This window comes from Sarcophilus harrisii, chromosome 3 (genome assembly GCF_902635505.1).
Source record: "Sarcophilus harrisii chromosome 3, mSarHar1.11, whole genome shotgun sequence".
Lineage (NCBI taxonomy): Eukaryota > Metazoa > Chordata > Mammalia > Dasyuromorphia > Dasyuridae > Sarcophilus > Sarcophilus harrisii.
In genome coordinates, this window is record NC_045428.1 from 169,534,972 (window position 1) to 169,558,889 (window position 23,918).

General features: G+C 34.8%; 1 protein-coding gene across 4 annotated transcripts in view; it reads right to left on the reverse strand.

Moving 5' to 3' along the window:
• Window positions 1-23,918, reverse strand: part of LIMS1 (LIM zinc finger domain containing 1) — a 208,607-nt gene that overhangs the window by 68,260 nt on the left and 116,429 nt on the right. The window contains exon 1 of one of the 4 annotated variants that reach the window (XM_031958779.1): window positions 8,267-9,261. The exons of the other annotated variants lie outside the window; for them this stretch is intronic. Coding sequence (XP_031814639.1) covers window positions 8,267-8,373 — 107 coding nt within the window. The 5' untranslated portion in view covers window positions 8,374-9,261. Of the gene's footprint in view, window positions 1-8,266; window positions 9,262-23,918 lie in introns of those variants that run through there. 4 annotated transcript variants of the gene reach the window in all.

Here is a 23,918-nt window from a genome sequence, read left to right on the forward strand (position 1 = left end):
AAGTAGTATGCAACATTCCTGCATAACTGGGAAATATTTAACAAAATAGACAAAAGTAAAATATAAGAGAGAATGTTAATATGTACTTTTCTAAGTCAATATGCTACCAGGAGGAATCCTTATGAACCACTTAGTATTCTATCATTTTCTATTTTGAGTTCTACACCACTGTTCTTGAAAGAATCTTGAATACTCAGGTCAAGTGATTAAAAGTTTACTTTAAAATTAAATATAATATGATCAGAGTAGTGAATTAAGATTATTCAAATCTTGGAAGAAACTTTATATAGGGGATATATTCATAGAATAATAAGTTCGTATCAACTGCCAAATCATATCAACTATTTCCACAAAACTGTTTAACCTCATTCCCTCCTTAATACTTTTATTGATAATACTTTAATTGAAGCCATCATTACTTCATGCCTGGAACCATCATAATGTAACTAATCTCCCTATCTCCTGGCATTTCATTTACCAATCATTGAGCTTTTCATCACTGCCAAAGAAAATCTGCCACTGGCCTTTGCACAAGCTTTCAGTGGTTTAGCATCACTTGCAGGTAAAAATTATAAAGTCTTGTCCTAACATCCCCCTCCCTAATTAATAAGCAATTTCCTTTTTCTCTCACCTCCCCCCCCAAAAAAAATAGAAAACCAAATATTTATTACCAGGAAAAAACAAATTTCTACATTGGTCATGTTAAAAAAAAAATGTCACTTTCTGAATATTAAATTCATCATTTCTCTGTCAAGAGATGGGCAGAATTTTTCATCATCAGTTGATGGAGTGAAAAGTTGGTTCTCTAAGTTCCTCTCATTTCACAGTTCATATAAGTCTTTGCATGTTTCTCTTTTGCAATTTCTTACAGAACAATATTATTTCATTATATTCGCATATTGTAATTTTTTAAGGCATTCCAATTGATGGGCATTCTCTTAGTTCATGGTTCCTTGACAACTCCAGCCTCCTCCAAAGAGCTGCTATAAACATACAGTATCAATTCTTTCAAGACAGAACTAAAGAAATCCTTACAATTAGCTTTCAATCTACTTTCCCTTGTAGAATTATTTAACACTACTCCTTTTCAAATATAATTTGGTGTTCCAGTCACACTGAGCTGTTCTCAATTTTATCCTACCTGTCCCTTTTCATCTCCTGAATTTTACCCATGACATTTCCTTTTGTTCTGTGATTAATCAAGTTCTCATTGCCTTGTTTCCTTTACATTCTGTTTTCTGAATTTAGACAGCATGCTATTCTAGAGATACATCAAGCAATTCAATATTTTCTATTCTTATTTAAAACTTTGCCCATTGGTAAACTGCTGTGATGATGAATCCAGAAAGGTATGTTTTTCATTTTTTATCTGGGAGCAAACAAGGGTTTTTAAATATTAACTTTTATGACCGCTATCTTCATAGAATGTCAATATTTAAGAAATGATCAGCTGTATTCAGAACATTCAATATCTTAAAAGTCTTGTTCTGAAATTTACCTATTATTTAATATAAAGGCACTTATTAAGTGCCTACTATATGCCCAAAATATTGTAATTGGACCCATGATTTCAATAGTAAAGGAAATTTCTAGGTAAGAAACTACCTCTATAAATACGTATCTTCTTTGCAATTTACACTATTAGAGAAAGTAAGGGCAGCTAGGTGGCATAGTGGATAGATTACCTGACCTCAAATCTAATCTCAGTCATATATATATGACCCTAAGCAAATCACTTAATCTCGACTGCCTCAAAGAAAAAAAAAATGGAGAGGAAAGTATAGTCCAGGGACCTCTGGAAGTACTTGGGACCTTTTTAGGGAGCTCCTTAAGATCAAAATTATCTTTCATAACACTAAGATATTTTAACTTTTTATCAGGCAAATACTAGTAGATTAGCAGTATATACTTTCCAGGGATATCTACATTGTTAAGATATAAGCCACATAAACAAAAGTTTTTTAGGGAAAAGCCCTTTATAATTTTTAAGAGTATAAAGTGATTTTGAGACTTAAAAGTTTGAGAATCACTGGCCAAAAGCACTGAGATGGCAAGTGACTTGCCCAGAGTTATACAATCATTATGTGTCAGGGGGGAGGGCTTGAGCTGAGGTTTTAGGGGCTTTAAAGCCACCCTTTCTTTCTGCAATATCATGCTGACTTTCAGATAGTCTTGTTCTCCAGGAGTTGGCATTATACCACACCACCTGCCTTTCAAATAGTCCTGCTCTCTAGGAGCTTGTATTATAAACATTATAAAATTCAAAAGTCATACAAAATAAATACAAGGAAATTTTAGAAGAAAGGTCACTAGTAGCTGGGAGACTGGGAAAGTCTTCTTGCAGAAGAGGTGGCAGTGGAAATTTAAGGAAGCCAGGGAAGAAGGAAAAAGAGGGCACATGAGTATTTATGTGTATTTGTATATATGTACACATTTATTAGGCACATATTATATGTGTAAAAACATTTATTTTTTAAAATTATTTATTTTTTTGGTTACAATTTAAGTTTTGAACTGTCTTCTTCCTTTCTAGCCTCAAATAGAGAAAGCCATTATTTCATCATTTCTCTCTCTCTCTCTCTCTCTGTTTCCCCCCCCCCCCCTCAAACACACACAATTTCTATTTATCAGTTCTTTCTCTGGAGGTAGATAGCATTTTTCTTTCCTAAGTATACTAGCATTTACTAGATACCCACTTGTTGTTATTGTTGTTTGTTCTTTTTTCTCAAAGAGGACCAAAACATCAGGAAGGAGATGCTATGCCATGCAAGTCAACTGAATTTGAGTGAAGGAGGGCTTGCAAGGTCACCTGCCTCACTTTTCCCTGCAGAGTCATCTGGGTCCAGTGGCCAGTTATAGATCAATAACTGAAGATGGCTCTGGTTGCAATGGGAGATGCTAGCCTTTTTTAAGCTAAGGTCTTCAACAAATCTATTTGACTGAGGCTATACCTATTCAGTGATTAAGGCTAGGTAGCAACTGAGGCAAAGAATCTCCTGCCAACTTTATGTATAAGTATATGAAAAGGGAGAAAGAGAGAGAGAGAGAGAGAGAGAGAGAGAGAGAGAGAGAGAGAGAGAGAGAGAGAGAGAATGATTATCTGGCAATATACATGATTCTCCTGGTTCTCCAAATATATTAGTATTATTTTACTTTTAACAATAGTAGAAAATAAAACCATATATCCAAGCTCAGTTTTAGTCAAATTACTTTTCTTGCTATGGTGAATGAATGACATCTGGATATTTCCAGAGATAAGAAAATTAGTTGTAATTCTTTTCCAATCTGATGATATAAAATATAAAGAATGTGGAAGTCAATGATAAGTTAGATTATTGGAAATTTAATTTTGCCATGGGAATCCACACTTGGAAAATGTGTGATATGCATGTTGTGCAACAACCAACAGAGTAGGTCTGTTAAGAATTCATGTTTATCTTTCAGATACACAGAGAACTGATACAAAAAGAACTCAATACATATTTCAAAGAGCTTTATTTCCTTCTACTTTGCCTCTTGTAGGCTTCAGTTTTGAAGGCAGCTACCTTAATTTTCCATTTCAACAATGCTCTCTACTACACAGAAACATTTCAAATGGCAGATAAACTAATATATAATATATTCCCTTCAGGAAATGTGTCATGTGGTCTAATCAGAGGTATGAGTTAGAGTGGAACTCAGAGATCATTTGGTCCAATCTCACTGGAGAGACTGAAATCTAGAAAGGGCAAATGAATAATTGCCTATGATTTATGTAGCTGGCAGAACGAGGGGAAAAAACCCCAATAACTAGCATTTATATAGTAATTTAAGGTTTACAAAGTGTTCTATTCAAATAAAAACTCATTTGAACCTTACAAAAACTTTGCATGGTAGGTGCTATAATTATCATTATTATTATTCTCATTTTAGAGAAGAAGCAGAAATCAAGTTTGACTTTTTCTGGATCACACAGCTAGTTGAGTCCCTGAGGCATGTGTTTTCCACTTTAAATCCTAGAATCATAGATTTAGAGCTTCAAAGAGACCTGAGGCATTATCTAGTCACAGTGGTTCTCAAAGTATGGTCTAGAGAATCCTGGGGATCTCTGAAATCCTTTTAGAGGGTCTACAAATTCAAAAATAGTTTTTATTTCCAATATGGTATGTCTATAAATATAATTCAGATAAACAAAAACGCTTTGGAGAGATCCTCAATAATTTTTAATAGGATAAAGATACTGAAAACAAAAGTTTGAGAACCACTGATCTAGTACAATCCATTCATTTTAGAACTCTAGGTAATTCTCTTAAATTTATTTATTTAATATTTACCTCTGTTACATTTAAAACAATTTTTTACATTTGTTTTTTAAAACTTGAGTTCCAGATTCTTTCCCTTATCCCCAGGCGGAGCCCCCATTAAGAAACCACAAGTAAAGTTGTGCAAAACTAGATAATTCTCAAAGACTATAGAGTACAGAGAAGGAACAGACCTTCTTCATTGACAGAGGAGTTTCATTAACCAATAAAATCATTTTATGAAGAGTAACAAAAGGGACATTAGTAGTATGTAAATGATAACAAAGTAGATCAAGAGAACAAAAATGGAGGGTGAGAAGATCAGTTTTACCAATCATTTCTCCTCCTGTTCTCTAAAACAGGGTTTCATAATGTGCAGCATGATGAATAGACATAAGTGCCTACCGCATGTATATGTATCATAGAGGTTATTTCTGGCACTATTATTTTTAAAAGTTAATATTTTGTGTAATGGAAGTATATACACACATCCATATTTTTAAAAAGTTAATACTTTGCATAGCATGTAGAATCACAACTATTTTGAGGTCAAGTAGGCTATATTTTCAAAAGGATTGCTTCAGTCCGCTGAAGCAATTGCTGAAATATAACCCATCAGTCCAAATACAGACCTTACATTTTCCTCAAATATGCCTCAAATAAAATATGGATGTCACCTATTTTCCAACACTCACATAAGCAAAAATATTTCCATTTTTTTTCTGGGGTTGAAACATGATATATCAGATTTCACTACAGAAACACAATGAGAAAAGTCATCTTGCCCAATAATTTTCTATTAGTAGAAGCAGTAATAATTACCTTTCTAGAAGGAAAATCTTTATACAATACTATAATTAAGTTGAAATTCTATTTTGTCATTTTTTTATTTTGTTAAGTTATTGTTTGGGGCACATTTTAACCAAAGGAAATTCAGGCTATGACTGTCCAGTGGGGCACGAAAACTGAAATCAGAGTTCTTAACTATGCCATGAATTATATCATTGTACTATAAGAAATGACAAAAGTGGATAGTTTCAGAAAAACCTAGGAAGATTTATATGAACTGATGTAAAGAGAAAGAAAGTAGAGATCACTGTATATAGTAACAGCAATATTATAACAATAAAGAACTGAGAAAGATTTAGCAACTCTGGTCAATAAAATGATCTACAATTTGAATAGATTCATAATGGAAAATGCTAAACAAATTTTCTTTTATGTTCCTTTTTTTTTTTGCCTTTTCATGAGTTCCCATGTATAATGAATATTACATTGCTTTTCTTCTCACTGGGGGGGGGGGAAGGAGAAAATTTGGAGGAGAGAAAAAAATTTACTAAATATTACCATAATTTCAAGGCATCCTCCAAACTTCAAAACAAATCCCTTGGAAGGCATTTATCAGAAGCACTACATTCTCTTTCAAACTAAGAGTCCCTATAGTCATACAATCTAATACCACACAGTTTTTTTTCTTTTGGAAAGCCTTATGTAGCTAGCTAATTATTTGTATTTTATGTTTAGGGTTAAGCTGATTGCCATTTAATATTTCATTTTTGGTATCAGGTATGTAACTTTTTTTGGCAACAGTAATATTGACTTTCACCCTACTGACATGATGCCAAGGAAACAAATCTATGAGTGAGAAAAGGATTAAGCATGTGTTAGTAGCTAACTGGGCATCAGGGTTTGATTATGTGTACCAACTTTTAAAATCTTAATTCTATTTAGAAATAGCATAAATCTGGGGGTGGGGAGTAAATTATCAAATTATCTAAATTAAAAATAAAATGAAAACTGACAAGATGATCTCTGTTCTCTGGCCACTGCTGCTACTAAAATAAAAAGTAAATGAACATGGGAAATAGAGTAGAAAACAGAACTGATACCTGTTTGTGAATGAATTCCTTAAAGTAGAGTGAGGTCAACCTTAATTGACTTAATTGTACTAACAGGATTTAGTTAGCCATGCACTTATCTTTTGGATTTATCTTTTATCAAAGCTCAAAGGCAAAAACAGCTGGTCTCTTCAAAAGATATAATAAAGAATGTCTAAATAGTTCATTCCCTGGATTATTTATTTATAGATAACAAAACTCATCCTTAATATCCCATGAAATATAACAAAGGTTTAGGTTTAGTCCAAAGTTATGTTGTATGAATGTGAGTTGAGCATTAACTGCATCTACTGCCTATAATATAATGTCCAATACTAGATTGCAAATATTAATAGAAAAACTCTTTTATTCTATTACCCAAAATCTGAAATAAAATTTATCCAGAACATCTAAGTAGCTTAGACCAGTGTTATATTAGACTTTCGAAGTAATTTTCAATATGTCTATCAAGTTGGGAGAAGAAAACTAAATACAAATAAATAAATAAATGGAAGCTCACCTCACACAAGCTTTTATTAAAGTGCTATGCTCTTAAGTTGGAGCTCTGCATCTTCTTCCCTTCACTATGATAAAATAGGTTAATATTTCTTCAATAACATATGTTTTTTTCACACAAACTATGATACACTTTGCATATAATTTAATATTTAAATATTTAATATTAATATTTAAAATGAAGGGAAAAGTCCAAAATTAAATGGCTTAAGGGCTAAATGATTACCTTCATCTTGCCCCAACAATTCCTCCCTATAATATTACCACTGTCTTTCAATGAAATATGAGTCTGAAAAAACATCTTTTACAGAAAATCAGAGTTTTACTTAAATTCAAGGTACAATATCTGGAAGTATGAAAGATAAAGCCCAATTCATAAAGGATAAAATGATCATTCAAGTGCTTCCAAATAGCTCTCTGAGTAAAAGGAAAAATAACTGTAAAACAAAATTTAAATGAACTTGTTTCTGAATTATAATTCCCATATAAATAATGCAAATATAAATTTAATCTTGAGGTTAAAATGTGCTTAGGATTAATCTTTATGTAAAATTTAAATTGGAAATGCTGAATTGCATCTGAAAAATGAGCATTTTATAGAAGAAAGATAATTCTTAACTGAGACTGTAGCAGTTTAATCAGGAAGCTCTAACGCTTAAATTAAGAATCTAAAAATAAGACAAAGTTTTATACAGTAAATGTAATTAAGAAACAGAGAACTCTCTTCCATTCCTTCTGTCTTTAGTTAACACTAAAACAGAAGTCCATTTCAGATCTGAAGCAAAAAGAACCTACATTCTTTCCTCAGTAGTTTATATATTTGTAATGCCTTTAAAGGTTTTTGGAAACTGAAGTGTAGAATTCTCACCACTTAAACTCAAAAAGTAAATTGTGTTATTTTAAGATAAATTAGACAGCCAGGAAACTTAACCTTTGTGGTAAAATAGTTCATAACTTTTTATTTCCCCTTCCTTCCTATTCACGTTAAGCAGATCTACAAGCAGTTTTCACTCTAAATTCATTTAAATAATAAATAACCCCCCTGGGAAGGAAGGGGGGAGTAGGAGACATCCCTACCCCAACTTTCTGTCTTAAAAAGAAATAAATAAAATTCCCTCGATCTAATAAGTTATATCAGGCCATTTTACAAATGTATACACACACACACACACACACACACACACACAGATACAGAATGTCATCAAAGATCCCAGAAAAGGCATGTATTCTAAGGTTTTAGCCAAATTATAAATTATAAATCAAAAATCATAACACATGTTTCCAAAAGAAAGTTTTACAAGATATCAGATAAAACCCAGAGGTATCATGGAAACCAGGAGACAAGGAATCTGTTTTTTTATAATTTGGAGCAAAAAAAGATCCTGAGTTTTTACAAAGCACCAATCTAATAATAGTGTAAGCTCCAGTGCTTCCACTTTATATCTGCCTTAGGGTTTTATTAAACTCTTCATTGTAGGCTTTAAATTACTACCTGAATTTTCTCTCCATTTATATTCCTTTATATTATCTCTATCTAAAAGTTCCGAAATGTAAGATGCCTTTACCTGGAGCTAACCATTAGTAAGCACTCACCTTAACTTCTCCTTGGGTAACTCATTTAGTCCCACACTATCTGGCCGTTCTCGCCTCCTCCTGTAAAGACCTGAATGGGAAAGTTCTTTCAGCTGTAATGTGGTCATACTTCTCTCTACACATCAATTTTTAAAGAATTTTTGTCGAAGTAAGTAGCTGCCAAGGTGTCTGGAGAGGAGATAAAATGAGCAGCTGAGCAGCCTGTCTACTGCACACCTGCACTAGCCTGAGTTAAAACCTCAACACAGGCAGTTAGAGTACAACTTCCTGTTTCTCGTATAGGTACACACCCTTGAGAGAGAGAAAAAACTGTACTTCCCTTATCATCTGAGCCTTGTACCTATGAGATCTTGTCATTTGCTGAAAAGCAAAAATGCAAAACTTTGTGTCAGAGAATAATCCCACTAACTTTTGAATGCCAAGGTTTCCATCAATGACTGAAAATCTGCAGTCATGAAATGACCTATTAACCACTGAGAATCTGCCTTTTTATTCCAGGAAAGCCATCTCAGCACTTCACAAGCAACAGTCCCCTTTAAAAGATGTGCCTCATCATCCCTGGTCTTGGGGATTCTTTGCTTAAGTAGGAACGCATGGCAACAGGAAGCAATTCAAAAGCAAGTTTCTAATTTATATGAAAGAAAAGGATGACCTGAGAAAAGTTTTGCCTTTCTCCTACCAAAATGTTTTCCAATCAATCATCTCTGAAGTTGTTTAATTGTTCAGCTAGGTGATTTCTTTTTCTAATTACATACTCATTTTCTGACCATCCACTTAAATTCCTCTTTACATTGTCTGCCATTAAACAATCAACAATTATTAAGAGCCTAACATGTGCAAGTCATTAATCAATCCCTGCTTTCAAGAAGCTTACCAGAGAGACAACATGAACATATACATTTATGGGACACCTATATGCAGGATTTTTTAAAACTGTGTTTTAAGCTAGTAAGACTTAAAAAGTGCAAGTGAGTTTTTGGGATAGCAAATAAAAGTATATAAAGAATAAAGAATATAAATAGGTGACACAGTGGATAGAATTCTGGGCTTGGAGTCAAGAAGACTCATATTTCTGATGTTGGACACATCACTTAACTCTGTTTGCCTCAGTTTCCTTATCTGTAAAATGAGCTGGAGAAGAAAATGGCAAACCACTTCAAAATTTTTGCTAAGAAAATCTCAAATGAGGTCATAGTCAGATAAGACCTAAAAAAAACAAAAAAACAAAAAACAAAAAACAAAAACCCAGACCAAATACAAAGTAGAGAAGGACAGAGGACATGAGCAGTTAGAGGAGATATTCTATCTTGATCTATCTTGAAATTGAGCTGAAAAACTGGTGTAAAGTTACACTAGAGTTTCTAAAATTGTTATTCTGAAACTGTGATTCCAAGAATGTAGGGAAACTCCTTTCCCCTCATGAAGATTTGTAACTCCTCCCTTAAAGGATAGCCTGCAGGCACTGAGAAAACCCTATCTTCCCTAAAACACAGAGCCACTATGTATGAGGAAGATAACATGAACCTCCATCTTGCTGACTTCAAGACTGGCCCCATAGTCATGAGAATTTATTGATTAATCCAAGCTGTCCCTTTCTAGAATTATTATTTTACAATATGCAGTCATTTTTCAATCATGTTTGACTCCTTGTGAGTCATTTGGGATTTTCTTGGCAAATATAGAGTGGTTTGCTTTTCCTTCTCCAGCTCATTTTACAGATAAGAAATTGGGGTTAAGTGACTTACTTAGGGTCACATAGTTATTAAGTGTCTGAGGCTAGATTTGAGCTCAAGAAGATGGGGCTGATTCCTGGCCCTGCATTTTATCCACTGTATGACCATGTATGAAATGGATACATTATAATATGTATATGAAATAATGTGTAATATAACGCATGTATATTTTTATGTACTTGTATAATATATATGTATACATTTCAAATTGGATGTCCAGAGGACATCTTAAACCAAACATGTTTAAAACTCTACTTAGTATCTTAGTACCCAAATCCCTCTCTCAACTTCTCTATTCTTTTTTTTTTTTTGCTGAGACAATTGGGGTTAAGTGACTTGCCCAGGGTCACACAGCTAGAAAATGTTAAGTTTCTGAGGCCAAATTTGAACATAGGTCCTGACTTCCGGGCTGGTGCTCTATCCACTGCGCCACTAGCTATTCCCCCCTTTTCTATTGTTCTTGAAATAGAGAAGTAAATTGAATAAAGAAATAAATTCGCTATTCTATTATCTTCCCAGTCTTTCAGACTGGAAACTTGGGTCTCACCTCAACTCTTCCTTACCTCTCACCCTTCTAAGATCCAATGTGTTGCCAAGGCCTGTGGATTTTACCTCTGCAATATCTCCTTAATACAGCTCCACATACATGCATACAGACACACAGACACACAGAGGCTTCTTTAGCCTTGTATGAAATAGTGCAGGGAGAAGACCTACCATAACATAAATGGAGGATTCCAACAATCAGCACAGGGGAGAGAGTGAGCAAGAGTTTATTTAGTGCCTACTATGTGCCAGGCGTTTTATATTTTCTCACTTGATCTTCATAATAACCCTCTGAGGAAGATCCTTATTTTACAAAAGAGAAAACTGAAGCTGACAGCAGCTAAGTCACATGTCTAGTAAAATGTCCAAGGCAGGAGTGTAAGGTCTTCTAAATTCCAAATAATACCTAAGCTGAAGACCTTCCCCTGCAAATCCCAGAGGTATCAAATAACAAGGCAGTAAATCCTGAGGGCAGCCAGATACAGATTACAACATTCTTAGGAAATACGTAAGGAAATACAATGTAAAAACAAAACAAAACAAACCAAACAAAAAAACAAAAAAAAACAAATGTAATAGAACACAGATAATGCTACTATATAGCTTTTTACATCAGGGATCTTCATTTATGGTTTGTTGGATCCTTGGTACTCGAGTGTGAAACCATTGCACTACACTAACCTTACTGCTCAGGGAAGAGAGAATGAGGTGAACTCTGCTTCAAATGCATTAACATACATGTCGAGATATTACTGGTCATGTCATTGGAAAACCAAGGACAACCAATAACAATTGTGCCTTCTCTTCTCCAAAACAGATGCCACTTGTATGTATTCTTGTGCCCAAATCTGCATCTTTTGTATTTTAACTAAATAAAATAGGAGACCAAGTTGGCAGGGGAATCATGTCTCTCCCCATTGCTATAAGATTAGCGTGGTGACTACTAGAACAATTTTTATATTCTCTCCTTTCTCATTTATAGCATATCTATTAGCTGTAAATAAAAGTGAGTGAATTTCAGCATGCCCCTAAGTATTCCACTCATTCTCAGGTTAGAGAAGGATCTGACATTACTCCTCAAAGGACTGTATTCTGGACCAAATGAAGATGAAGACACAAGTCGATCTTGAAAGGGGATTTCCTGGAATCAAGTTCCTTCTCCTCAACTTCTCAGTTGCCTTTGATACTATAATCACCCTCTCTTCCTTGATATTCTTAAACAACGCAATTAGGGTTAAGTGACTTGCCCAAGGCCACACAGCCAGCAAATATCTGAGGTTGGATTTGAATTCAGGTCCTCCTGACTTCTGGGCCGATGCTCTATGCTATCTAGTTGCTCCCCACTATCACCCTCACCCCCCCCTTAGATTTGGGGGACACTTCTCTCTTCTGGTTTTATTCCCCTTTAACTGATTTGATTGCTCCTTCTCAGTCTCCTTTGGAGACCATAGGATTCCAGAGTATTCTGTCCTAGATTGCCTTCTCTTGATCTCATCAGGTCCTATGGATGTGGATGGACCAATTTCTACACTGATAGATCTCTCTCTCTCTCTCTCTCTCTCTCTCTCTCTCTCTCTCTCTCTCTCTCCTTCCCTCCCTCCCTCTCCCTGTCCCTCTCCCCCCACCTCTCTCTCTTAGATTTTTTAATAGCTTTTTATTTACAAGGTATATGCATGGGTAATTTTACAGCAGACAATTGCCAAACCTTTTGTTCCAACTTTTCCCCTCTTTCCCCCCACCCCCTCCCCTAGATGGCAGGTTGACCAATATATGTTAAATATGTTAAAGTATAAATTAAGTACAAAATAAGTACACATGACCAAACCGTTATTTTGCTGTACAAAAAGAATTGGACTCTGAAATAGTGTACAATTATACGCTGATATTTCTCAAGTCTACTTCTGCCCAACAAACCTCTGCTGACCTCCAATATCCAACTGCCTTTCAGATACTTCAAACTGGATGTCCAATAAACATCTTAAACTAAACACAATCAAAACTGAACTTGGTATCTTCCTTCCTTCCTTCCCTCTCCATCTTCTCTATTATTCGTTTTTTTTTTTCTTTTTCTTTTTTTTAATTTAATAGCCTTTTATTTACAGGTTATATGCATGGGTAACTTTACAGCATTGACAATTGCCAAACCTCTTTTTCCAATTTTTCCCCTCTTTCCCCCATCCCTTCCCCCAGATGGCAGGATGACCAATAGATGTTACATATATTAAAATATAAATTAGATACACAATAAGTATACATGACCAAACCATTATTTTGCTGTACAAAAAGAATCAGACTCTGAAATATTGTACAATTAGCCTGTGAAGGAAATCCAAAATGCAGGTGGGCAAAAATATGGGGATTGGGAATTCAATGTAATGGTTCTTAATCATCTCCCAGAGTTCTTTTGCTGGGTGTAGCTGGTTCAGTTCATTACTGCTCCATTGGAAATGATTTGGTTGATCACATTGCTGAGGATGTTAAAGTCCATCAGAATTGGTCATCATATAGTATTGTTGTTGAAGTATATAATGATCTCTTGGCCCTGCTTGTTTCATTCAGCATCAATTCATGTAAGTCTCTCCAGGCCTTTCTGAAATCTTCCTGTTGGTCATTTCTTACAGAACAATGATATTCATTCATGACATTCATATACCACAGTTTATTCAATCATTCTCCAATTGATGGGCATCCACTCAGTTTCCAGTTTCTAGCCACTACAAACAGGGCTGCCACAAACATTCATGCACATACAGGTCCCTTTCCCTTCTTTATGATCTCTTTGGGATATAAGCCCTGTAGTAACACTGCTGGATCAAAGGGTACGCACAGTTTGATAACTTTTTGAGCATAGTTCCAAACTACTCTCCAGAACGGTTGGATTCGTTCATAACTCCACCAACAATGCATCAATGTCCCAGTTTTCCCACATCCCCTCCAACAATCATCATTATTTTTTCCTGTCATCTTAGCCAATCTGACAGGTGTGTAGTGGTATCTCAGAGTTGTCTTAATTTGCATTTCTCTGATTAATAATGACTTGGAGCATCTTTTCATATGACTAAAAATAGTTTCAATTTCTTCATCTGAGAATTCTCTGTTCATATCCTTTGACCATTTGACCATCAAGCCATGGAGATTGGCTTGACTTTTTATAAATTAGAATCAATTCTCTATATATTTTGGAAATGAGGCCTTTATCAGAACCTTTGACTGTAAAAATATTTTCCCAGTTTATTGCTTCCCTTCTAATCTTGTCTGCATTAGTTTTGTTTGTACAAAAACTTTTCAGTTTGGTATAGTGGAAAATTTCTATTTTGTGATTAGTAATGATCTCTAGTTCTTCATTGGTCATAAATTCCTTCCTCTTCCACAGGTCTTTCTCTATTATTTGTGAAAGCATCATTCCTCCCAATTCCTCAAACTGGTAATGTGGTTGTCATCTTCAGTTCTTCGCTCTCCCAGATCCAATCTATTGCTAAATTCTGTCAATTTCACCTCTGCAATAGCTCGTTAATACACCCTCTTCTCTCCTCCGGCACCATCACTGCCTGATGCAGACCGCTATCCCTTCATAACTGGACCATTTGCTAATACCTGCTTTGATTGTGCTTACTTCAAATGTCTCTCCACTACAATTCATCCTTTCAGCTACTAAGGTTATTTTCCCTAAAGGATATGGTTTGACATATCACCACATAACACAGTAAAATCCAGTGGCTTCAATTCTAATAGACTTGTGATGGAGAAAACCATCTGCATTCAGAGAAAAGACAATGGAAACTGAATGTGGATCACAACATAGTATTTTTACCTTCTTGATTTATTTTTCTTGTGCAACATGATAAATGTGGAAATCTGTTTAGAAGAACTGCATACGTTTAATCTATATTGGATGACTTGCTTTCTACGGAAGGGGGAGTTGGAGAGGTAGGAAGAAAAATTTGGAATACAAAGTTTTGCAAAGGTGAATGCTGAAAACTATCTTTGTATGTATTTCAAAAATAAAAAGCTATTACAAAAAAAATTCAATGTGTTATTATCATGTCTATAATCAAATACAAAAAAGCTGGTATTCAAAGCCCTTATAACTTAGCCCCCTCCTAACTTTTCTAGTCTTCTTACATCTGATTCCTCACCATATAACTTTTTCAACCAGAGACACTAGCACCCTGGCTATTTTATGAACAAGATAACCCATCTCTCAATTCTGAGTAGCTCCTCTGGCTATCATTTCCCAAAACTGGAATGTTCTCCCCTCCTTATTTCTACTTTCTGTAAATCCCTTCCTAAAAGGGATCCCTTTTCATCTTCTACAGGAAGTCTTTCCCAATCCCTTAAAATTCAAGTACTTTCTCTCTTTTAATTATTTCCTATTTATCCTGTATATGGCTTGTTTAAAAACTGGTTGCTTGTTGTCACTCACAAACAGTAATCTCCCTGAGGACAGGGAATGCCTTTTGCCTCTTTTTTTTTTATTCTGTGCTTAAGCACAACCGCCATGCCAAAAAAATGGAAGAAAGAAAAGACATGTCCAATGAACACATTTTTTTTTGCTCAACTATTCTTCTTTGATGAGGTCCTAAGTAACTGGGTGCGGTTGACAAAGAGAGGAGTTTTGATGGAATTGCTCCCTGGGGCAGGCAGAGAAGGACACTGATAATCCTCATAATTCCACCTTCTGTGGAGGTCTTACATAGAGGTACCTTGCTATGATGGTCAGAAATCTGAATTATGTCAAACCTCTGAGCCCCTCTCCCGTAGACATCTTGGGCAGCTCATGTCTCATCAGAAATCCCAGTCATGTCCCTGAGGTTAAATTTTTCCCTGTAAAATCTACTTATGGTCTATGCCATGACCACTATTCTCCTTGGGGTCAGTCTGCCCCCAAACTCTTCCTCCATTCCTTTACCTCTCCCATGCTACATGGTATCTCTCCCAACCCCACTGTGCTCCTAACTCCACTTCTCTTTTATAGCTAATTCTTTTAGGGGGCTAAATTCCTCTACAGTATCTAGCCTGTCAGCTAAGGCATATTCCACCCTCATGGGGTGTTCCCTTTCTAGAGAACCTGTCTTTTCCATCATTATTTATTAAAATCTCACTTCTTGCTGTGTACTCTCTCAACTCTATTTCATATTTATCCTTCATTTTGTCTGTAGCCTTTACTTTTATGTAAATCATGACCAAACCCCAACATTTAGTGCTTAAATCTCATCCTTTGGTACTAAACCCCAAACACATCATTTGGAACCAGATATTGTTCCCCTAATGCACATCGTAATTGTAACATTTGGTTTTTTTTTTCTCTCATTTACAATGGGGAAGGATGGGAGTAGGAAGGAGAGAGAACAGATTTTTGCTATGTGAAAAAAATTAAAATTAATTATAAAAGAGAAGATTTTTTAATATAGCATGTTCCTTGAGAAAGGAAGAGTCTTACAATTTCTGTTCAATTTTCTAACTGGAGAACAAAGGCAGTGAAGTTATTCAAACAACATGCAGGGCTGAAGTGTGGGTGGATAGGGAGATGCTCTTTAGCACTGGGTATCTAAAATGGAAACTATTATCTACATTTGAAACTTAAATGTGAGCAATAGGTAAGTTTTATTTTGAAGATATCTCTAAAGCAAAACTCCAGGGAAGAGATAACAAGTCAAAGACAGAAACTGACCATTTTTGGGACAGATGGACATTAGATCCAGTCCAGAATCCTTTGGGCTTCTAGCATTAGGACATGGGTTATACTAACTCAGTTGTTTTAAATTTACTCATCTGTGTACACACTATTCTCCTCTCCTCTCCCCTTACTTTTACAGGAAAATTTAAGTTCCTTTAGAGCAGGAGCTGTTTTTTTTTTTTTTTTTTAAATTTTAATCCTCAATTTCTAACATAGTACAAGACATAACACAAGCATTTAATAAATGTTATTGAATGGAAATTGAATCGAATAATTCACTAATAGAATTTAAAGTCATGAAAGAGGAAGACTCTTTTTTAAAAAGCTTTTTTCCTGCTGTCTTTAAATCAGAAGGTGTGGGGAATAACTATTCTATAAATGTCTAACATTCATCTTGATTCCCAATCCTACTACTTTTGATGACAGAATTTGGAGTGGACTTTGATTTCTCCTTTGATTTTCAAAATTTCTAATTTGGTATTTAATTGGGGGTTTTATTTTTATTTATTTATTTTGTTGTTGTTGTTGCATGACCAACTCATTGATCCCTTTCTGTTTTATTCATGTAAGCATCTAGAGATATAAAACTTCCCCCTAAGAACTGCTTTGGCCATCAGCTAGAATCTGGGTCTTCGGACTAATGGGCCAATGTTTGCATTATATCAATGTTAATGAAGAAGGGCAGTGTAACTACAGAAGTTTTTTAATTGATTTGGAATACCTGCCAACCAAATATTATTTATATATACATATATATTTACATATATGCTTGTTTAACAAGTTTTTGAGGATATAGAGGAGAAAAAAGAAAAATTATTTAAAACCTAGTCTAGTCTCAATTAAATAATGATGAGACTTGTAAAAGTTTCAGTGAATTCTGATTTTGTTTGCCATATGATGAGGATCCTATAGAAACTTCAAAACAGAGGGAAAACTTTTTCTTTCTTTCTTTTCTTTTCTTTTCTTTTTTTTTTTTTTTGCTGAGGCAATTGGGGTTAAGTGACTTGCCCAGGGTCACACAGCCAGAAAGTGTTAAGTCTGAGATCACATTTGAACTCAGATCTTCCTGACTTCAGGGATGGTGCTCTATCCACTGCACCACCTAGCTGCCCCCAGAGAGAAAACTTTTAAGCAAAGTGACTGTGAAGTTTACAAACTTCTATTAACCTAGGATGATGGATTCACATAGTTTTCAAACTTGTGTGACTCCCTCATCCTAGGTTCATAGATCACAGTTTTAGAGATGGAAGAGATCTCTGAGGTCATCTATATCAATCAATTCATTTTAAAATTGAGGAAATTGAGCAGAAAAGTTGAATGACTTGACCAAAGTCATATTGGTAGAAGAGGGGCCAAAGCTGAGATTTGAATTCCAATCTGTAGATTTCAAATCCAGCCCTCATTCCATTCTACCATCCTGCCTTTAAACAAAAATATTAGGAAACAAAATAGACCTCAGTAATTTTTTGAGAGGAAGTAAACATCCAAATAAAATGAAAATCAGCTGTATTCACTGTAAGCTGCATGCACACACAAAACTGATACGTGGGTGGTTCTTATGAAAAATAAATTGATAGGTCAAGATTTTTAAAAATGTTTTCAAATGTAAATGTGGCAGATTGAGGTGAAGAAAAACTGCTCAGTAGCTAAGCCATGACAAGGCAGGAAACACGTGACTGTGTGGGATACAATTTGTTTGATAAGCACATGTTGCTTGATAAATATGATGTAAAATACCAGACCCCAAACTACAAAAGAAACATGCAAAAAAATTTTTTTTCTTTGTTCGCTGACCAGAAATGAACATTGTCTTGAATAAAATGAGGGTTAAGTTAAATTAATTCTTATAAGTTAGTAAAAATATCAGAAAAGAAAAGCTTTTTTTTTTTTCTTTTCTATTTTACTATGATTAATGAAAGCTGCAAAGAGGCAGATCTAATCCTGGATGCAAAGGAAAAAACCTATTAATAATGACAGATATACAAAAGTAGAATGGGTTTAATTATTTGTGCCAAAGGGGGTTCTTGTCTGGAGGCAGCCTGGACAGCTACTTAACTCAGGTCATCAAGGATTTATTTATTAAATACCTACTATGCATTAGGCACTATGCTAGCATCCCTTTCTGATTCCATTCTACTGTAACATTTTTTAAAAAATGCCTTTAATTCCAGTTTTTTACTACCACAAAAATTGATGCTACCACTATTTTGCCATGTATATCAAATATCTCTTCCCATCTTTGGCTTTCTTGGGATATATACTCAACAGCGGGAAGATTATTGGATCAAAGGGTGTAAGTAGTTTGGTAACTTTTATTAATGCTAATTAATCAGTCCAAAATGATTCATATCTGTAGTAAGAAAGTACTAACTTTATACTGCTGGTAGATCTGTGAACTGGTCCAAACATTCTAGAGAACAATGCCTAAAGGGTTGTAAACTTGCACATACCTTGGGATCTAGCAATATAAGTATTAGGGCTATGCCCCCAAAAGATCAAAAGCAAAAGGACACATATATATTTCTAGTAGTTCTTTTGATGATGGCAAATAATTATAAACTGAGGAGATACCCATTATTTGGGGAATGACTGAATAAGGTAAGGTATATGATTGTGTTAGAATATTATTGTGCTAAAAGAAAAAATGAAGGAAGTTTCAGAAAAACCTAAAAAGACTATGCTATTTTCTTATTTCTAGGAATTCCTATTGCAAATATAATCAATATTCTACTGTCCAGGACTTCTTTTTTAAACTTTTAACAAGTATTAGCCTTGTTCTGTTCAATCAGTTATGAATTCCTTGGGACAGTCTATTTTAAATTTCTTTATAACTTCCAAAGCAAGTAACATAATGCTCAGCATAAGGCCTAACTTAATAAATGCCCAACTGATTTGGAAGGCCAAAGGCATGGAATGTCATAGAAAGAAAAGTAGATTTAGAGGTCAGAATTCCAGGTTCTGCTAACCTGTTACCCTTATAATCTAGCTCACTGCTCTCCTGTTCTAGTTTTATAAAATGATTAGGTGATCTAATCTTCATTTGAAAAATTTTTAAATATACATTTGAGAAATTTTAGAAAATAATTTTTAAGCTTCAATTGATGATTTCATATGTATTCAAAATGTTTTTTTGTATTCACATTAAAGAATTTACCACATAACATAGGTTTTATATGTAATTCCATATAAACTTTTAAATACACTATAGATTTTTAGAAAAGGCTCCTATAGTAAGAATGTGAAAATTCAAGCACTTTTCATGCTTACAGGGAATTATACAGTATTTTGCATATATACACTCAACACTTCACATATGAGGAAAATATCAAACTACAATCAGCCCTAGTTTTTGCTTAAGCTTATTAAACTTCAATTTTCAGTGTACTATTCCAAGTAAGCCCTTCATGCACCACTGGAGAAACTTCAAATATAATTATATATCACGCTCCCCCCCCCAAATTGGCAATTAGTGGTATTTAATGATCAGCTAATGTTTTCGCAATAATTTGTTAAGTAAGGTGATGGTAAACTTTTGAGCCTGAGCAGCTGTTAACAAGCTATCACTACCAGCAAGCCTGAGAGTTGGCTGAGTACCTGTGTATTTCCAAGTCACTGATTTCCATTTAAGACATAGAACAAGGGATAGATTTTATATTTTTCAACTAAGACCTAGAGTTTGATAGAAGTGAAACCTTTATATACCTAGAATAAATCATTGGCAGGGGAAACATTTCTGCAGGACAGCACAAATAACCTTTCTGTGCTCAGACATATTTTCTATGTGAGGGAATATGTACACCCACATATACATGTACACAACCAAGTTAAAAGTCCTGTAAAGGACACAGCTACACTTCCAACTCCAGGTTTCAGTTCTAAGTGAAGGCTCCTAGGGTAGATTGTGTCTTCTTGGTTACAGGCATTAACCAACGTGTTTTTGTGGATTTGCAGAAAGAGGTTCAAACCTCAACACTTACCACTGTGTGTGGGTTCAAGTTCAAACTCATGAGGTGAAGAATGTGGGAACAGATCACAATTCTTGAAACAAACAACAAAAAAAAGGGCAAGCCATGGAGATATGTTCTTTGTGGAAAAGCTATAAAAAAAGGTCATCAAGGTGGGAAGACAATGCCTCTGGCATGTACCTCTGAGACATGCAGCTGGACCCATGAACACACTTCATCATATTTCTGACACACCAATTTGACTATTGTCATCTACCAGATTTATTAACAAAAATGCTTGGATTGTTGTCTCACCTTATAACCAAAGGTCACCAAACAAATCACCACATTCTCTTGAAAAACGCATCAGAAAATATTATTAATATTTTTATTATAGTTTTTTACTTACGAGATATATGCATGGGTAATTTTTCAGCATTGACAATTGCAAAACCTTTTGTTCCAATTTTTCCTCTCCTTCCTCCCACCCCCTCCCCTAGATGGCAGATAGACTAATATATGTTAAATAAAAACATTATTAATATTACATGTCAAAAATATACCAGTTACCCAGAAACTTTCCTTTCCAGAGAGAGATTGAATAGCCAAATTGTCCATTAGGCCTAAATCTGACAAAGGAAAAGAAATTCATGGTAGCAGAATAGTTACTTAGTGATAACAGAGGGCTGACCTTGTCTGACTCCAGGAAAATCACTCAGCCTTTTAGCTCCAAGTAATTTTATAAGACTAAGGGTTACAGGGGAGTTGACAATCTGTACTGGTAGAAATTTCCTCATCAGAAATTTTTTTCACTAAGGAAATCATATGTCTGGAACCTGCCCTCCTCCTCAAATTGTTTTAAAGTGCTCTTCAGTGAGCCTTTATAAAGTGAACAAGATTTATCTTCCTAAATTCAAATCTGGCTTTAGGCAGATGTGACCCTGGGCAAATCATCTAACCCTGTGTGCCTCAGTTTCTTCAACTGTAAATAAGCTGGAGCAGGAAACAGCAAACCACTTCAGCATCTTTGCCAAGAAAATCCCATGACTGAAAATGACTGAACAAAAAGAGGAAAAACTACTGGCATGGATTATAATCCAATTACAGGCTTGATGTATCATCAGTATCTCAAGTCACTTCATCTTGGAGTTGCCATTGTCTCAGTTTCTTTATTTCTAAAGTTTCTTTGTGTTCTTAAAATTAGACTTTATTATGATTACCAGAGGGGACTATGGCTATCTAATGCTGAACAAATGATATTTATCAAATGATCTTAGATTAAAACCTGGAAAAGGGCCAATTAGTACAACCCCTTGTTTTACAGATGAGGGTGGGGAAGAACATAGAAATTAAATGAAGGGGCATTTAGAAGGCTCAGTGGATAGAGTACCAGCCCTAAAATCAGGAGGACCTGAGTTCAAATCTGGTTTTAGATAGTTAACACTTCCTAGCTGTATGACCCTGAGCAAGTTACTTAACCCCAATTGCCTCAGAAAAAGGAAAAAAAAAGAAGAAATTAGAATTAGAATTAGAATTAGAATTAGAAATTAGAAGAAATTAAATGAAGACCACAATGGTAATAATAACGGAAAGGATCTGAATCCATGTACTCAAGTGCCAATGTAGTGAAATTCCATTGCATGACCTCCAATGGAGGATGGCCAATAAAAGGTAGGGATTATATGGGTTTCTCATCAGGTGCTTGTTCAGAAATCTCATTTTTGAATGGAAAGCTGACAAATGAAAAGAAGAATGATTCATTATGTAATACATAACCAACACATCTGAAAAATAAAAGGCTGATTGCAGAAAGTTTCTATATTTCCTCATCAAATTATGAACCCTAAGGACTATAAAAAATAAAGAGGTAGTATTGCAGAATAGTGAATAAAGGATTGTCCTTGGAGCCAGGAAGGTCTTATTCCAAATACTACCTCTCTCTTAATTTCATAAGCCTCAGTTTTCATATTTGCAAATAATATAGGTAATAACACCTATAATAATACCTATTTCAAAAAGTTGTTTTGAAGTTCAAATGAAATATACATTCAATTCAATAAACATTTATTAAGTGCTAAGGCTGCCAACCACAGTGCTAATTCTTGGGGATATAAAAAGAGGCAAAAGACAATCCTTGATTTTAGGAAGTTTAATGGGGAAGACAGTAAGCAAACAAATAAGTACAAAAAGAGGCAAAAGACAGATCTTGCCCCCAAAGAGTTTACAATTTAATTAGGGGAAACAACACAGAAACAAATATAATGTTATATACAGGATAAATAAGAAATAATTTACAGAAGGAAGGCACTGGAATTAAAAAGGGTTGGAAAAGGCTTCCTGTAGGAGGTACGATGTTAATCTAGACTTAAAGGACACTAAGGAGGTCAACAGAAGGGGAAAAGGAGAACATTACAGATATGGGGTACAGCCAGGGAGAAAAGGTTCTGCAAACTTTAAGGTGATATATATCTAAATGTCTACATGTCTATAAATTTGAGTTACAATAAAGATACATCAGTGGTGGCTTTTTAATAATAGCTAACATCTTGCACAAAGAAAGTATTTAATAATTTATAGTATTAAGATCATAGCTTTAGACATAGAAGGAATCTCAAAGCTCCTTAGTTAAACATACCTTTTACAGACAATAAAACTGAGGCCTGAAGAACCTGACTTATCCAAGATCATTGTTAAATTCACAAACTCTGGCTACAAATCTAAACTCCCATCAAGAGAAAAAAAAAGAAGCAATAATCAGCCCCCTTCCTAGCTCTAAAGGTTAATCCTATTCAAAAACGTCATCAGGTTTAAAGAAGGAATAGCCTGGAGCAGTGGAACAAGAATAGGATTTAGAATCCCAGGCATCTCCTTTTCAAATCTTGGCTTTAACACTAAGTCTAGGCAAGTCATTTCACTTTTCTGGGACTCAAGTTTCCCCACCTGTAAACTAAGTGGATTATTAGCTTCAATGACCTCTGAGATTCCTTTTCTGCCTTTAAACATATGATACTCAAGTCCATGGAAGGGAATTTGGGGTATGCTGCATTATAGGGCACAGATGTATTCCAGAAAAGATGTGGCTAAATTTCATTTCTGTAAATTGCATCATGTAAAGTTCATCAAGGAAGTTCTTTGACCAAAGGTATTTTATTTTTAGTCATTTTGTTAAGTGAATAATTGCTTCCTAATGTCATTTTTTTTCAAAGCTAGAGTTTTACATGTTAATTGCCTTAACGTCAGATAGCACATGCCATATGGATCCCTGTAATGCTGCCAAATTTAATTCCATTTTGCTCTACCCACCTACCATGCACTTCATAATATCCAAATAACTGATATGATTTCCTAAAATAAACTTTTATTTTAAAAAATCAAAAAGTTCTTGGGCATGACAGGAGAGAAAATAAAAGCTTGTTTTATACATTCCAAGACGAGTAGAGATGAGAATCAGCAACTCTGTTTGTCTGAGCACTGTGGGCAACAAAATGGTTCCTCTCCCTTTCCTGGAATTCAGTGGTATGTACTCAAAATCTGCTCTTTTCTCTCTTCCCTCAATTTGGCACTAAAAGCCATGAACTTTGGATCTACTAAGCTGTCAAAATGTGCCTCTCATACCAAAATTATTCTCAAGTCATTGAAATGTTCACCAGCTCCTATGGAAACAGTATAATCTTGATATCAACATCTAAAAAAAATTGCTTCATTTCTGAAATCTGAAACTTTGTTTTTTTCATTTCTCTTTGCTCCCCTAA